General features: G+C 43.9%; 1 protein-coding gene across 10 annotated transcripts in view; it reads right to left on the bottom strand.

The window, feature by feature from the left end:
- PTPRM (protein tyrosine phosphatase receptor type M) overlaps positions 1 to 16,911 on the bottom strand; it is a 700,717-nt gene that overhangs the window by 436,407 nt on the left and 247,399 nt on the right. For all 10 annotated transcript variants that reach the window (XM_075920958.2, XM_075920953.2, XM_075920954.2 and 7 more), the window contains exon 4: positions 6,604 to 6,682. In XM_075920958.2, the coding sequence (XP_075777073.1) occupies positions 6,604 to 6,682 (79 nt within the window). The remainder of the gene's footprint in view (positions 1 to 6,603; positions 6,683 to 16,911) is intronic.

Below are 16,911 nucleotides of genomic sequence, written 5' to 3'. Positions count from 1 at the left end.
CATAAAAATGCCTTTCCTGGATGTTGCAGTTCTGCAAATCTGAACATAAGCAGGAAAGCAGTGGAGAAGATGGGCTGCAACCAGGATGCCAGGACTTTTGACGGGAAGCAGGGCCCTACTTCTCCCCCACACTCACTGAGAACTGGGGTTCAGCACATCCCACACCTTCTATCCCTAGTTGTAGTTCCACAGCCGCGTGCCATCTAAATAATTCAAGGAGAGGCACTGTCAAGCTAGGACATCAAGGCTGCAACCCTCTTCCCCACTACTGCCCTGTCCGCAGCCTCGGAGATAGTCCTCAGCCCACCCCAGCCTCAGAAAGAAGTGCTAGGACGGTCTGAAAACCAGCCCCAGCTAGGTTTATGGGGTTGCAGTCACATAAGTCTCAATATTTCCTTCCCTGTCTGCAGCCTTGTAAATCTGCATGCAATTGTGGCCTCTCACAAAATAGCTGCTAGTTAGCTTCATGCTTCAAGTCAGCCTCTGAATCTCATTTAACACTGGTCAAATATTCATAGCCAAATGTTACCACTAACCAGAAGATGCTAGTATCAGAATTACTATTAAGCACCAAATTGCTGTATATTATGTCAATGAGGTTACCTGCTTCAACCAAACTTGTAATCTCCTCAAAGAATGAAATCAGGGTTGTTTGACAAGTTATTTTCCATAATACAACACTGACTGACATTAAATCAATATCTTATCATTTAATTCTTTATTATTTGAATTTTATATCAGCTTTTCTATTATTTGCTCAGGACTGATGTCAGCCTAATTGGTCTGTCATTTCTCTGAGACTGACTGCAAGCAGAGGGACATTCATAGGTGGAGTCATGTGTGTCAAAAGTAGACGGGACCACAAAAGCACTGATCAATGTGGCTTGGGGATGGGGGGGGGGAGGGAGAGAGGGGAGAGAGGGAGATTCTTTTGGGCAGAGGGCTGGCCAGAGATCTTCTTAACCAGGTGATAACTATACATCATCCTGCGTCTTTCCAAATACAGGACATATCTATCATATATACTTTTGAACTCTTCTGCCTTTTTCTGCACCATTAACACTTTTATCATCTTAATCTAGTAATGGGCTTATCCCATTACCAGGATTTTATTTATTCCTAATATACTTTAAAGCCTCCACCTTCTTCTCCATGGTGCTGTCACACATGGAATTTTTTCCTGCTGTCGTTAGCCTTACTTCTCAACTTTCTATACACCCTAACTTCATATTTGTATTGACTGCTATTTAATTTTCTCTTTTTTCCTTTCATGAGGTATTCCTTTTTAATTTGTAATCGCTGCCTTCCCTTCACCACTGAACCAGAATACGTATTTTTTGCTAAAGCTGTCCTCTTTTTGATGGGATAATCACAATGTTTTGGCCATCTAATAAACATTCTTAAGGAACGTCAATTTTAATTCATACTGTTCTGTGTAAATTTTTTTCACTCAACCAATTTCTCTCAGTTTGACAGACAGACAGACAGACAGACACATACACACACAATTATTGATCGGGACTGTCCTTTGTTTGCCCACATGGACTGTAATCAAGTCATGATTGCCATGACTACCTCATTTCTACATTTCCACCTCTAACTTCTAACATTCTCTTTTATGTGCATAAACATTTAAACTTATACACTCTGAGTCTACAGGCAGTCCCCACAGTTACGAACGGGGCTTTTCTCGCCCCGGAGGACGGGAGCGGCGGGACGCCCAGATGCGCCGCGGTCCGCCGCCCCCGTCCTCCGGAGCGAGAAAAGCTGCTCCCCGTCTCCCTGGTCTGCAGGGAGACGGGGAGCAAAGCCTTGGAGCACGCACGCAGGGGGACAACTCAAGCGCGCCCGGGCTGTCCCGCTGCGGGCGTGCTCCAAGGCTTTGCTCTCCGTCTCCCTGCCGACCAGCAGACCAGGGAGAAGGGGAGCAAAGCCTCGGAGCATGCCAGCAGTGGGACAGCCGCGGCGCGCCTGGACTGTCCCGCTGCCCGCGTGCTCTGCGGCTTTTCTCCGCGTCTCCCAGGTCAGCAGACCAGGGAGACGGAGCAAAGCCCTGGAGGGCTTGGGCGGTCCCGCCACCCCCGTCTCCCTTGTCTGCTGGGGGGAGGGTGCAGCTAGTGCCCCCCCCAGCAGACCAGGCTTTTCTTGCCTACCCCTGGGGTAGAGCAGCTGGGGGCTGCCGGGTTGGTCCCGCAGCGCCGCTCCGGACCAACCCGGCAGCACCCCAGCTGCTCTGCTCCAGGCGTCCTGATTCAGCCGCTGCTGGTCAGTTTCAGCAGCGGCTGAATCAGGACACCTGGGGCAGAACAGCTGGGGTACTCCAGTAGCGCTGAGGAGCCGCGCTACTGGAGCAATCCAGCATCACCCCAGCTGCTCTGCACCAGGCGTCCCCAAGTCAGCCGCTGCTGAAACTGACCAGCGGCTGACTACAGGAAGCCCGAGGCAGAGTTGCTCTGCCCCAGGCTTCCTGGAATCAGCCTGGGTTTCTTAAGTTGAATCAGTATGTAAGTCATAACTGGTGTCCAGATTCAGCCGCAGTTGAAACTGATCAGTTTCAGCAGCGGCTAACGCCAGTTCCGACTTACATACAGATTCAACTTAAGAACAAACCTACAGTCCCTATCTTGTACGTAACCTGGGGACTGCCTGTATTTATTTTGGCAGTAACATTGTCAAAACTTGATACAATGTATGAATAGCATTATCTGTCTTGCAAAAGTTTAGTTACTAACTATTCTAACACTTTTTACAAATTTCTAGTTTGCACCATAACTGATTTGATGTTCATAATGATTTCTTTACAACCTAAATTAATTACTTTACTAAAGAATTATTTCATTAAAGCAATTTGGTTTCAATATGACTTTAATTGGTTCTATTAATACATTGCATACTGTTGGGTATATTTTGCTCTTTGCATTAATGATAAGTACCTGCATGCTTTAGGGACTGATTACTATAAATGCACAGATCAAAACTCTCAAAAAAATGTATAGGCAAAATTATTAATCTAACAAATTTAGCATATCTGAATCACAGATGCAAATTCAAAATGCAGTTTAAGCACAAATACGGTATAACAACATGAGAACCTTCTACGTTTATTAGAATTAAGAGAATCAGAAATAAAAGAGTTGCTGATTCTGCATAGCGATCTCCACATTTCAAGATGTTTCTATGTCTTTCTGCCACTAAACTCTTAACCCATTTTTATGAGGCACTCCAATACTCACCAATAAACTATATTTTATTTTAAGTGACATAGTGCCTGTTTACAAACCATTAGCAATAATTGCAGGGATAGTATTTGCCAGTTACAGCCAGTCCCCCACTTGACCCATCATCCTTATGCACAATAGATTACAATCTTCAATTCAGAAGATTAAATATTAATAAATCCGCATAAGTTGAATTTAATAAACATTAAAACTTTTAAATAATTGTATTTTACCTGGGCAGTCTGTTGAAAGTCATGACAAATAATTATTTATGAAGCATGTTATTTGTATTACTCTTACAGTGCTACCTTTAAATGCTTATGTAAATGTATACGTAGCTGGCCCTAGGGACTGGCAAAATGTGCTTTTGCCAAGGGTGGGGGACCTGCTGCCCTGAAGCTGGTGCCGTCCACTTGATCGGGGCTGGCAGGCTCCTGACAAGCTGTTGTGTGGTCTGCAGGGAACCAGCTGAGCCAGCATGTCCTTAGGGGCTGCCATGGGTGTGTGTACACTGTCCCACTTTCACCCACAGGCTCAGCTCTCATTAGGTGTGTCAAGGCAGGGGAGGAAGTACTTCCGGGAAGAACACAGGGGCAGCCTGGGGAGGCTAGCCCCTGACCCCTTTCTTTTTGTCCCTCCCTTCCTTGCATCAGACATAGTTCCCCCAGCTCTCGGGTAGTATGATCACCACACAAACCCAGCCCCAATGCTCCATCCAGTGAGGTCACGGGGCAGGGTGCAGAAAGTGTTCCAGGAGGAGTGGTTGAGGGGCTGGGAGCAGAGGGGCCCCAAAAGGGTGTTCAAGAAGCAAGGAGGTGTTATCTGGAAGATGAGGATCCCAGGAGTGCTTAGGGATCTGGGGAATCTCCATAATTGGAGTTTTTTAAGAGCAGGTGAAACAAACACCTGTCATGGATGATCTAGATGGTGCTTGGTCCTGCTATGAAAGCAGGGGACTGGATTTGATGACTTCTTGAGGTGCCTTCCAGTTTGAGGATTCTATGGTTCCTTTTTGACTGGGTATTCCAGACCAAAAAAAAAAAATACCTGGTCACCCTCCATCCCCATACCTCTCCCTGTCCCATCCCGTCCTGCCTCCCACTCCCACCCGTCCCAACTCTGTGCCCCTTATAACTCCCTCCCACCCATCCCAGACCTCCAAGAGCCACCATCCTCATGTCTCTCATTCCCCACATCCTTGCACTCCAATCATCTCCATACACTTCTGCACTCCCATTATAGAATCACAGAACTAGAACTGGAAAGGACCTGGAAAAGTCACCGAGCCCACCACCCTATGCTCCCCAAGCACACACAGTATCCTCTAGGCCACTCTAAAACCCAGCCCTCCTCCCTACCTTCAGGGGATCCCTTGAAGGGCAGGACCAAGCACTATCTAGACCATCCCTGATAGATGTCTGTCTAACCTGCTCCTAAATATCTCCAGTGATGGAGATTCTACAACCTCCCTGGGCAATTTATCCCAGTGTTTAAACACCCTGAGAGTTAGGAACTTTTTCCTTATGTCCAACCTAAACCTCCCTTGCTGCAGTTTATGTCCCTACACAGCCTAGTGCCCCCCGAATTCTCACTCATACATCTGTAGCCTTCAGCATCTCCCTGCATTCCCATCCACCCTACGCAAATCACTACACTCCCTCCTCTCTCCTTCAGTGCCCCTTCTCACTCCCATCCTGCTCGTGTCCTTGGCCTCTTTCACTCTCTCTTCTCTCCACCCCATTTTCCCCCTCCAGCCCACCCTCCTCTCAGCTAGGTGACTTAGGCCGCCCTTGGAAAAGTGTATTAAAAAGTGTCTCTGGGTAGGCAAGTGTGGGCATGCATGCCTTCTATGTGTATAGGAGACTGTGTCTTTGGGTAGGGAAGTGAGTGAATTGCTGCATGGGTGAATATCTGTGTGAATAGAATTTGTAGCCTAACTCTATGACCTTTATTCCTTTGGCTTGCTTGTGCACAAAAAAAAAAAAAGACATAGAATGTGTGAATATTCATAGAATGTGTGCGTATTCATTTCATGACATGACTTTAAAAGAGATGGAAACTTTAAAATAAATGTAACTATTTCTCAAAAAGGCAGCGCACAAAGCACCACTCCCCCCTCACCTCTGGCTCTTATTCACAGATGCACATGACCCCTGCAGCCTGTGCACAGTGCAGGGGGCAGGCAGGAAGCCTGCCTGAGAAACATGCTGGGCTGCTGGCTGGGAGTCACCTAAGTGAGTCTCCCCATCAGAGCCTGCCTCTGGCACCCAGTCCCTCCCCCTACCCTACATAACTCAAACCCTCCCTCCTGCACCCATATCCCCTTCCAGATCCTGCACCCCAGTCCTCTGCCCTAGGTCACAGCCGAAGCCCCTGCGCCCTCTCCTATACTAGGGATGTAAGCAAGTAGTTGACTACCCGATAAGCAAAAGCTCATCAGGTAGTCAACTGGAGTATCAACTACTCACTTCTCCCCTTGCTGCCTCTATGAGAGCCCCTGCCCCTACTGCTTCTATCAGAGCAGCGGATGGGGGGGATGTGGGAGGCTGCTGTGCCAAGGCTCGCTGTGGGCAGAGACTGCTCCAGTAGCAGTCCCTGTCTGCAGGAGTCCCAGCTGCTGCCAAGCAAACAGGGGCTGCTGCTTGAGCAGCTGGTGGATAGGGCTGGCCATTTAAAATGCAGAGGAGCTGCGTCCCAGACCAGTGAGAGCAGGGGCTGCTGGACTCAGCATGACCCAGGACCGAGCACTCCCAGGTCACGCTGGCCCAGGAAACAGCTCCTCTGCATTTTAAATGTAGTAATAGCCCGACTCCTGGAGCTAACCCAACTGTGGCTCTGCATAGCACTCCTTATTGAATACAAACTGTATCAATTAGTTAGATTAGTTAGATAACCACAATTTAATATCCTTATCCAGTCCCGTGCTCCATGTCACAACTGCCTCCTTTACCCAAACTCTCTCTTAGACCCCACACATCCTCCTGTACCCCAATCCCTTACCGCAAACTCCCTTCTGCACTCAAGCTCCATTCCGGACCCCGTGCCTCCTCCATTAATACCTTGAAAGCGTGCGGCCCTTGACCATTTTCCAAAATCTTGGAGGGCCCTCCCATAAAAAATTATTGCCCACGCCAGGCCCAGAGATGCCAATCAGGGACTGAGACCCCCATCATGTTAGGAAATGAACAGAACATGAACAAACAACCATCTCTAGAAATATAAGGTACAGCACCTCAATGCCTACAATGGTTGCTCAATAGTCAACACATTTCATAACTCTGGAATTGTTATCGACATTTCCTGCTTCCTTTGCTTTAGACATGCATTGAAATATTTTCTTAATACATTTTAAAAGATGGTTCCAAAATAAAGTATAAGCACTTACTACACGGGTGTCCTAAAATCTTCACCTCATCAATAGCGAGGTATCCTTGATGACCAGAAGTAACCACTTCAAAAATAACCTGAGAGTGAAGAACGAAGTTAAATTAATAACTTTGTAATTACTCAGTGGAAATAAAGACTCTTATATCTATTAAGTTACTATGAAAAAATAAGCCAACTAAGTATTTATTTAAATAGTATGTTGAGAACTCATAACCAAAAGCCAAGAATGCATGCACACGCATCTTTCAAATAATTTTATATACATGTTATTTTTCACATAATTTAGGGCCAGATCATAAACCCAATTTTCACAATGTAACTCCCCATTGGGTTCAATAACACACTAAAGAGACTCCAAAAGCTACTCGATCTACAAAACAGAATAAGTTTTCATTTTGTGCCTTTTATACTGAAAACCTATTTATATTTAATAAATGACAATTATGCCGTATAGCCACATTTCTGAAGTGAACTGTATCAGACATATGCATGGCTATTTTCATGAGTGCATTAGACATGCCCTTAATCTTCCACCTACTGTACTTTGTTAAGTAAAGCAGATCCATTGGCTACAGTTTGTTTGATAGCTATAAATAGGTCACACGATAAATGGACTGCTCTTGTCAAATGAATTAAGAGCATTCAGAAGTAAACATCTCCAAACTTTGGCAGCCCTTGCTTTGAACAACCTAAGATTGTTTATGCGGAACAGGGAAAAAATTATGCCAGAGGCATTAATGGGTACATTTTCAAAAGAATGCACAAGAGATGCATGTTCAAATCCTGCCATTTTTAAAATCCTCCTTATAGCTTTGGAAACTTATCCCTAAGTTTTTCTCACTGCACTCACGTAACATACAAAAAAGTTTGGAAGACATTTCACAAGTATACTCTATATTTGACCTTGGAGAAGTTGCCTAAAAAATATAATGACAATGTGGAGCTAACAAAATATGGGTGTTCTGCTATTAAACAAATACTAGACGGTCATGCCCTCTGCTTGCTTACACTCGCCTACCCCCTTTTGCTTCACTGAGAGACTGTTGACACAGATGATGTCATTCTGTCACACGGCAGGAACATTCTGTCGTACGACAAGAAAAACTTTTTTAGAGAGAGAGAGAGAGAGAGAGAGAGAGATACTATAAAACCAATAATCATGCATTTAAAACAAAATCTTGTGGTGACTATATTCTTCATCATTTCCTTGCTCTCACAACAGACACCTGAATTGGTTTGACCCATCTGGGTTTAGTCCCAACTTCCATTTAAAGTTTCTTTCCACTCTTCATCTCTATCTAATTGAATGAATAGCAGCCTTAAACTCTTCTCAAACAAATTCATTTGGGACCCCCAACTCCAAAATGTGGTTTCTCTTCCCTACATTCCACTACACAACTCTCACTGAAGTCTCTAATGATCTCTTCCCAGACAAATAAAAGGGCTTTTATTCCATCTTCATCCTTCATGACCTTCCAATTTCCTGTGACACTTCTGATCACACGCCTCCTCTCGAAACCCAATCATTCCTGGCTTTTTTTGGCTCTGTCCTTTCCTACCTCTGTAATTGCTACTGTGGTGTCATGTTCACTGGTGCTCCTGCTACTTTCCCCCCTTTTGATGGGGGACTCATTTGACTTTATACTGCTGAGTAACAAATCAACATTTCCACTCTGGATCAGTCTTCCTCTATCTCAAACTAAAATCTCAGCATGTCTTTCTGACTTCTTCTCTTAGGTCCAACCTGCAACAAAAACCAGGGCCAAAAGAAAAAGACTGGAAGTTTAAAACTCCACAAACCAATCATTTTTATATATTAGAGAGTGTGTGTGTCTGTCTGTGTGTGTCCATCCATCCATGAGTCCATGTGTTCAAGAACTCTTCCTAAATGATGAGAGGTAGGACTACCAAATTTGGTATTCAGCTTCCTCTTAAACCAAGGTCAAGGTTTGGTTGCGCCTGGAAAATGGAATATGCCTGGAATTCACCAGGTAAATACATACATAATAGGAGATTTACACAGCATTGCTTCGGTCCTTAACTCAAACAAGTTTTGTTTCTCTTCATTTAAATCATTGTTCTGGGGTGGGTGGGAATGAGGCGTTCAGAATGAAGGCTGCCCTAGCAAGAGAGGACAACCCTAGCTCTCTCCCACCATTGTAGCTTGGGGCTGTGCAGTGGCCACAGCTGGGGAAGGATGCAGTTTCCTTGGCTGGGGGATGGACGGACTGAAGGACAGACACAGAGAAAAACTCTCTGAACTGTGTAGTAGATAGCCCTATCCCCTGCTGGCCTAATGGGATTAAAGCTGTCCCGGTTTCCATCTCTGGCCCCTTTCTCCCTCCCCACCTCCCAGTGGTCATTCTGCTGTATAAGTGTCCTTCCTGCCAGTTCCTTCCCTTTCCATTTTATGAGAAAATTGAATTCTAGGCACATCCCATTGTCCTAGTATAACCAAACCCATAACTTGCTTTAAGTTATTATAAGAGGAAGCTGCATACCAAATTTGGTGGGAGCCACAAGGTTCCATGGCTGCAGACAGTAAATAAACAAATTGGAGCAGCCAGTTAGCAGCTCTGTCAGAGTGGATCACTTTGGGAAACACTTTGATCTCCATGGATCACTTTGAGAAACACTGCCCTGGACAGATTACATCTCCCAGGAGGTATTCTGGCTATGGACTCTTATGAGACACCATGCTCTCTCAGTGAGCAGACACACCATGATGCATCATGGGAAATGCAGTCTGACCAGGTAGCCTTGCCCATAAAGAATGGGAGCAAGAGACACTCAAAGAATGGGAACAAGAATGGGTGCAAGAGACACTCAAAATACAACGCCCATTCAGGCACCGCAGCAGCACTGCTGAATAATTATTTTTCAGTTTTTGCATACATTTTTTTACTGAAGCAGAGACGAGGATATTTTCCAAACACCACAATGTCCAGTAGTCTTCAGTCCAGAACTTATATGAAAGTCTGGAGCAAAGTTCTTCATTGTTCCAATATACATGTCAACAAACAAAGCTGTGAGCTTGTAAAATACTTAAGAAGCTCCCTAGCAATTTCATAGAAATTACAAGAGCAGGATAATTTAAACAAGACTTATTTATAACAACAGGCCGGAGAGGTTCTGAGTGATCTAAAACGGCAGTATGCAATGTATGGGTCGCAACCCAGTATTGGGTCACAGAAGGTCAGGCACTAGGATTGCCTTGCTGAGTGGAATTATGATGATCACTGCTGTGCTGCAGCCCTACAGCAGGGATCCGGAGAGGAGAGAGGTAGAGGATGGGCAGAAAATGGTGAGGGGAGTGAGTTGCAGCTTGTATGTGGCTGCTGCAGGCCTCTCCCTTTGCCCCAGAGTTTGTTACAACCAGTGGGGAGAGAAGCCCCCTTTCCCTAGAGCTCCATGCTGCCTGCCGGAAAATGGGGGGGGGGAGAAGAGCATCTTTCCCCAGAGCGATTTGCTGTTGGCAGGGAGAGGGCTGGGAAGGGGGGGTGTCCTCTGGCCCCAGCCCTGGGGCAACATACCTGCACCCCAAATGACTCATCCCTGGCACCACTCATGAACCCACAGCCACTCTGCTTTCCAACCTTCTGTTCCAGGCCTGCACCCTGAATGCCTCACTTCCATAACCCACCAGTCTCATTTGAGTAAGCGAAACACAGTTTTCTTCAACTAGATGTCACGAGAAAAAAAACAAGTTTGAAAACCACAGAACTAAAATATTCTACCATGCTCAAATATCATGCCAAAAAAAGATCCCACTTTATATAATGTAAAAGCAGGGTGGGACACCAGTTACTGTCACACAGGCATTAAGTTTCAATCAACAGGAGTGCTAGCTGAAATGCGATGGGCCAGATCGTGCTCCCAGTGAAGACAATAGCCAGACTGCTGCCATGTTAAATAGGAGCAGTACTGAGTCCTTTTTGACACATAATATGCATGTCATTGAAGCGAAAGAGATACTACAGCCCGCAGTCACATACTTGAGCTAAAAAGGCGTCACTGACATGCCTTTCACTTTCTCAAGGCCATGACACGTGCTACAAAAAGCTGCAAAGCTCTCTGACAGTATAATTTTCATTTGTTCACAGTGTCTTAAAATAATATTAACACAGGCATCAGTAACTGGTATCCCCTTAAACTCCGATGAAGAAAGAGTATGGGCCAAAATGCTCTGGTGTAAATGAGAATAGCTCCATTTTCCCCATGTAAGCCAACAGAGAATTTGACCATAAGTAGATCACACATTTTTTTAAATTATCCATACATATATACTAGGACTTAAGAGCATAAACTCACTAATCAGTTTATAAATCCCAAGTCACACCGTGAGTTTTAAGCAACAAATAACCCACTTACACACATAAACATGCTGTTTGTTCATGTGTACTAGAGTTCAAGATCAATTTTTTTGAAACATTAGTCATAGGTTCAGTGTGATATCACAGATTATTTACATACCAAAGGACTGGCCTGGCAAGGGATATAAGTAGTTGTCAATTTTACAAACACCCTCTTTGTGAAGAAAACCACAGTAGCTACATGAACAAAGTACATGTAAAAATATGAATGTATGCTTACAAGTTTGTCCTAAACATCTATTGTCATGGAAATATAACCCTACATGTAAATAGATGAGTTAGCTAATAGATGAATAAACATTTGCTTCCCTATATAAATACCCATCATATGAACTCAGGAACTATTTTCTTCCAATAGGAGAGTGCAAAGACAGGTGCATGATCAAACCATAATATCGCTTTGAGTCAAACATCAGCCCTTAGAGGTTTCCTGTTTCACATGCAGAGGGTTATGTCAATCAAACTGCTTAAGTGTTCCTAGGGTCATTTTGTAAAAGAGCTACTGAAAGGGCATAGCTTCACCACAGTCATGCATGTGCATTTGATGGTAAATGCCTTCATTAAATGACAAGATTTAAACACAATAGGTCAGATCATGATCTCAGTTACTCTGGTGGAAATGTACACAGACTTCTGTGAAGTTATTTCATATTTACAATAATGTAGGTGAGATTAGAATTGGGACCAGTACTCAAATTGTGTAATTAAGAAGATTGGAATTATTGGCAGTTGGCACTTAGATGCTCAGGTCTAAATGCAAATGCAGAATGGAAACAAAATGGTAACTGTAGGAAAATTTTAATTTGACATTCTAGGGCAGGTATTTCTTTGTATGCAGCGCATCCTTATCACCCCTCCTATGCTGTCCTCCCCTAATAACTCCCCTCTTAGGCCATATTTTTACATCATTAATTATTTCTGGATTTTTCCTAACTTTATTTCAAAAAAAGCCCATGAAGTAGACTAAAATTCCTTCATCCTGAATTTCTCGAGAAAACCATATACCGTTTTTTCATCATTTTCCACTTGATGAATTGCCTGGTCTGAAGAATGCAAACATTGTCTCTCCAGACTCTCAACTTTGCATTTCATCACAGCTGACACAATATCTGAAGACAATACATGAGGCACATTAGTCAAAATAAAATGACATTCTAGCACAGCAAGCTGCACTAAGCACGATAGGCCTTTGTTTCTTTGGAAATTATTTTGCCACTTTATCAGTCAGGAAACAACTGGTTAAAACACTGATTTCATTTGCTCATGAAAAACTGTGCTGAATGTCTGGCTGAGAGATGTTTTACATCAGGCTATTCCTCAGATGCTTGCCAAACAGGAAACAGGGAAGCGGTTTAACATCGCACTGTCCCTGATCCTGTTTGCTTCACTGAAGAGCAAAATTAGCTTTCCATTTCTGCCACTTCCCCCTTCTATATGTGAACAAAGAAAAAGAGTTTGCTTACCATCATAATGCTTACTGTGAAAATGTGCTGTTGGAGATAACTTGCCCGTTCCAAAGAACAAAAAGAATACGTAATTTTTACCTTTAACACATGACCTCACTTAGCAAATTCCTGCCTTTGTTGTTGCAAAGAAATTACAATACTTCTAGTCAAAAGCTGGACTTTACATCATTATAGACACTTTGCAATTCACACAATTTAAAATATCTATTTGAAAATAAAGGGTATTAAGAAATCTACTTAATGTAAGGATATAGAAGAAGAAAAAAATAAATTAATAATCCTACAGGGATTCCTATTCGTTTTATATCCCAGGGCAGGGTATTAGTTTATTTGTATATCTCCTTTCTCCCGCATGCCTCCACTACAATCTTCTCCCCATAGCTCTCCTCTTTGGCTGTATTTGCACCATTTTTCTCTCCTACAACTCCTGCCCTGCTTCCAAATTTCCACATAAATCAGCATTTCCGTGCCTACTGCCAACAGAAGCAATCCAAAGGATTTGGCCTTTCCATGCCAACACTGAAAATCGGGGTTATAATATTTAAAGCTAGTGATATTAATTGTGTTTATACAGGGGTTTTGGGTTTTTTTTACCTGTTTCACTAACAGTTGCCCAGCAACTCTGATTATAAGGGCACAGAGATGATGACAGACTCTCACTGCTATGACTTGGATGAAATGTCTGTTTACTGTTGGACTTGTAACTATGTTAAGAGAAAGCAATTTTCACAATTAGGATGAGCCAGCCAGAAGTACATCTTTTTCTAAATTTCTAGCAATAAATTAAGTAATTTAACAAGGTTTTTTTCCAGCCCTTTGGACCAAGGACAATGCTTAAAAATTTCATCAGTTATAACAAGGGCTGGCAAGCACGTTAAAAAACCTGTGATTAATTGCATTGTTGAACAATAGAAGAGAACTATTTAAATATTTTGATGTTTTCTACATTTTTAAATGTTGGTTTCAATTACAACACAAAATACAAAGTATACAGTGCTCACTTAATATTTAATTTTATGACAAATATTTGTACTGTGCAAAACAAAAGAAATAGTATTTTTCAATTCATCGCATACAAGTACTGTAGTGCAATTGCTTTACCAGGAAATCTGAACTTACAAATATAGAAGTATGTTTTAAAAAAACCTGCATTAAAAAATAAAAACAGTGTAAAACTTTAGAGACTAAGTCCACCCAATTCTGCTTCTTGATTACTTTTGCAGGAAATAATGCTGCCTGCTTCTTGTTAATAATGTCATTTGAAGGTGAAAAAAAAAGCACATTTGCATGGCTTAGTTGTAGCCAGCACAGTAAAACATTTGTGTCAGATAAGCCAAAGATTCATATGTCCCTTCATGACTCAACCACCATTCCAGAGGTGTCCATGCTGCTAATGGGTTTTGCTCAATAACATTCCAAAGTGCAAACCAATTCATGTTGATTTTCTTCATCTGAGTCTGATGCTACAAGCAGATAGTTAATTTTCTTTTTGGTGGTTCAAGCTCTGTAGTTTCATCATCAAGATTGTTGCTCTCACAAGTCTTCTGAAAGCACGTTCCACGCCTTGTCCCTCGGATTTTTGAAGGCACTTCAGATTTTTTAATCTTGGGTTGAGTGTTGTAGCTATCTTTAGAAATCTCACATCTGTATCTTCTTTGCATTTTGTCAAATCTGTAGTGAAAGTGTTGTTAAAATGAACGTGTGCTGGATCATCATGCAAGACGGCTAATAACATGAACTATATGGCAGAATGCAGGTGAAACAGAGCAGGAAACATACAATTCTCCCCCAAGAAGTTCAGTCACATATTTAACAATTTTTTTTAAAACAAGCACCAGGGTGTCCTCTGAAATGGTAGTTGAAGAGAAAAGGGCATACGAATGGTTAGCGTATCTAGCACATAATTATCTTGCAATGCCTGCTACAAAAGTGCACTGTTAATGCCTATTCTCACTTTCAGGTGATATTTTAAATAAGAAGCAGGCAGCATTATCTCCCACAAATGTAAACAAACTTGTTTCTCTTAGTGATTAGCTGAACAAGAAGTAGCTGTTTCACTTGTTTTCTTTTGGAATGAAGTTATGTAACAAGCTACATTTTGAAATTGTACTTTCTGAACATGGGGAAATTCTACACCACTGCACATGTGCAGAATTCATGTGCCCCACAGATTTGTTTGTTTCCCCACATAAAAATGACTTTCTAAGAGGGAAGCTGCAAGAGTAGTACATGCATCATTCTCTAGCAGTGCGGGTACACTGTGTCAGACACCCGAAAACACCAGTGGAGAGATAAATCACTGCAGGACTATGGATGCAGGGACTCCTATGCTGAGCCAGAATCCCCAGCTAGGATGGAAGCAGGAGAGGACAGGTCTTCCCCTTTCCCTACAAGGAGAGGCTGGGGCTGTGCCAAACTGTGCCATAGGAGGAGCTCAGCATTCTCCCTTGCTTCCTGCCTCCAATGCTGCTCAGCTGGTGGTGGAGGGGGTCACTGTATGAGGAACTGTTCTCCTATCCTCCAAACCCCTGATAGCCCTGTCAAGACTCATCTGGTACATTCAGAACTCCCCAGCCCTCCAGACATGAATCACTGAACCTCAGCCCCTCAATCTGGAGCATCCCTTGTGCCCAGACCACCTTCCATTGAACTGCCTGCACTCAAACTCCCACCCTGATGAGCCCTGTCCTCATTCCCCACCCTAAGCCCCCACATCCAGACCCACACCACTGACCCCAACAATCTGCACCCAACTGTCACCCCACCAAGCCCCACTTCCTCAGCACAGAACCCTCCTGCCCCAAAGAGACTCCCACTGCTGAGACCCAACCACCTTCACCTGGAAGCCCCTGAAGAATCCCATTGCCCCTGCACTTGGTATGCCACCAAACTAGCCTGTGCACCCAGATTCCCCACACCTAGACCCCATATTAAGCTGTCTGCACCCAGATTGTCCCACATAGAATCCTCTCATTGCACACCTGGATCCACCCCCACAGAACTTCTCCTCACTTGGATCAGGCTTGGTTGAGGCTGCTTGCACCACACCTGGTAGCTTGTCACAGAGGGGCAAGGTCCCACGTTGTTCTGTGTCAGGGTCAGGTGCTGCCTCGTTGCTGACTCTGTGTCCAGGAGGCGTGGGGGGGGGCGGGGGGGGGAGCGGGCAGGGGGACTGCAGGGTCATCTCCCATCTTCACACAGCCAGTGGCCTATGCTTCCCTCTGCCATGCTGGAGTCTCTTCATTTATTTAACAAATAAATCTTGCAGAATTGTTCATTTTTGGCACAATTTTTCCCCCCACAGAATATCCTCTGTAGTAACTTTCAAAATAAGGAATCACACTACCATACATGTACGAGTTAAACTGAAAAATACTAATTGTTTATTGTTTTTACAGTTCAAACATTTGTCATAAAAATATAAAAATGAGCACTGTACACTTTGAGCACCACCCTCCTCGTTTTATGTAAAACATTGCAGTTGTATTATCCTTTATGACTCATACACACTAATGCCACAGGTAGGCCTGAAAGGTCTGGCATGCTAACAAAACCCCTCAATTCCTTGATATTGATGTTGATTTAGAACTTATCCCGGGACCAAAGACTCTCTGTCTGGAGGTCTCTCAGATCTGTGGTACCCAGGGCAGCAACCCCAAGGCCTGCAGCCCCGAATTAGTCCTCGCAGCAATACGTGAGGACAAAGTGCATGTTGCCAAGTACACAACGTCCAGTAAAGCCTGTAACAAGATCCATGCCACTGCCTTGCCCACCTCAACTATACCCGCAAACGCCTCCCTGGACTTGCCAGGTGCCAGCTCTCTGAATTTCTGGCGTTCCAGGAATTAAAGTTACACTTCCTCAGAATTGTCTGCTGGTTAGTAATCCTATCTGGTAGAACAAACCTTCAGACTGAAAAGGTTTAATTTCTTAGAGCCCTTGGATTTGGGAATAGGATCTTGCTGCCTCTGCATCTTGCACTCGTTGTTACCATGACCAACAAGTAGGATTGTAGATGTGTACATCAGTATTCAAACCCCTTAGAGGGGACAAAGTATTCCCTCTGAACATCCTTTGCAGTGGGAAGAATAGAGGATGGGTCCTACCACAGGGTCTTGATGTTGGACTCAACTGTCTTAAAAAGGGCTAGAGCCACCTATGACGACCTTTTGGAGCCAGGATGTCCACCAGTGGGTCCTTTGGTTCTACCACTTCCTTGGCCTGCAGATCCATATTAGGCACCACCCTGCATAGCAAGTTCTGTTGGGTGCAGTTGTTTATTGGGGTGGCCCAAAGTGGAGGTCCCCATGACCACCTCATCCAGGGAGGACAACAAGGAGGTCAGGGTTGTCCTGACCCTCCTGGTCCCATGAGGCATCCTGCCCAGAGTCCTATGCCAGGATCCATTGTAGCAGCAGCATTTAGCTCTGCAGGAGGTGGCCAGTATTATCTCAGCACCCCGAGCAG

The sequence above is a fragment of the Pelodiscus sinensis genome, chromosome 2 (genome assembly GCF_052426305.1).
Source record: "Pelodiscus sinensis isolate ZL-2025 chromosome 2, ASM5242630v1, whole genome shotgun sequence".
NCBI lineage: Eukaryota > Metazoa > Chordata > Testudines > Trionychidae > Pelodiscus > Pelodiscus sinensis.
Note: the sequence above shows the minus strand (reverse complement) of the source record. Positions and strands in the feature narration are given on the sequence as shown.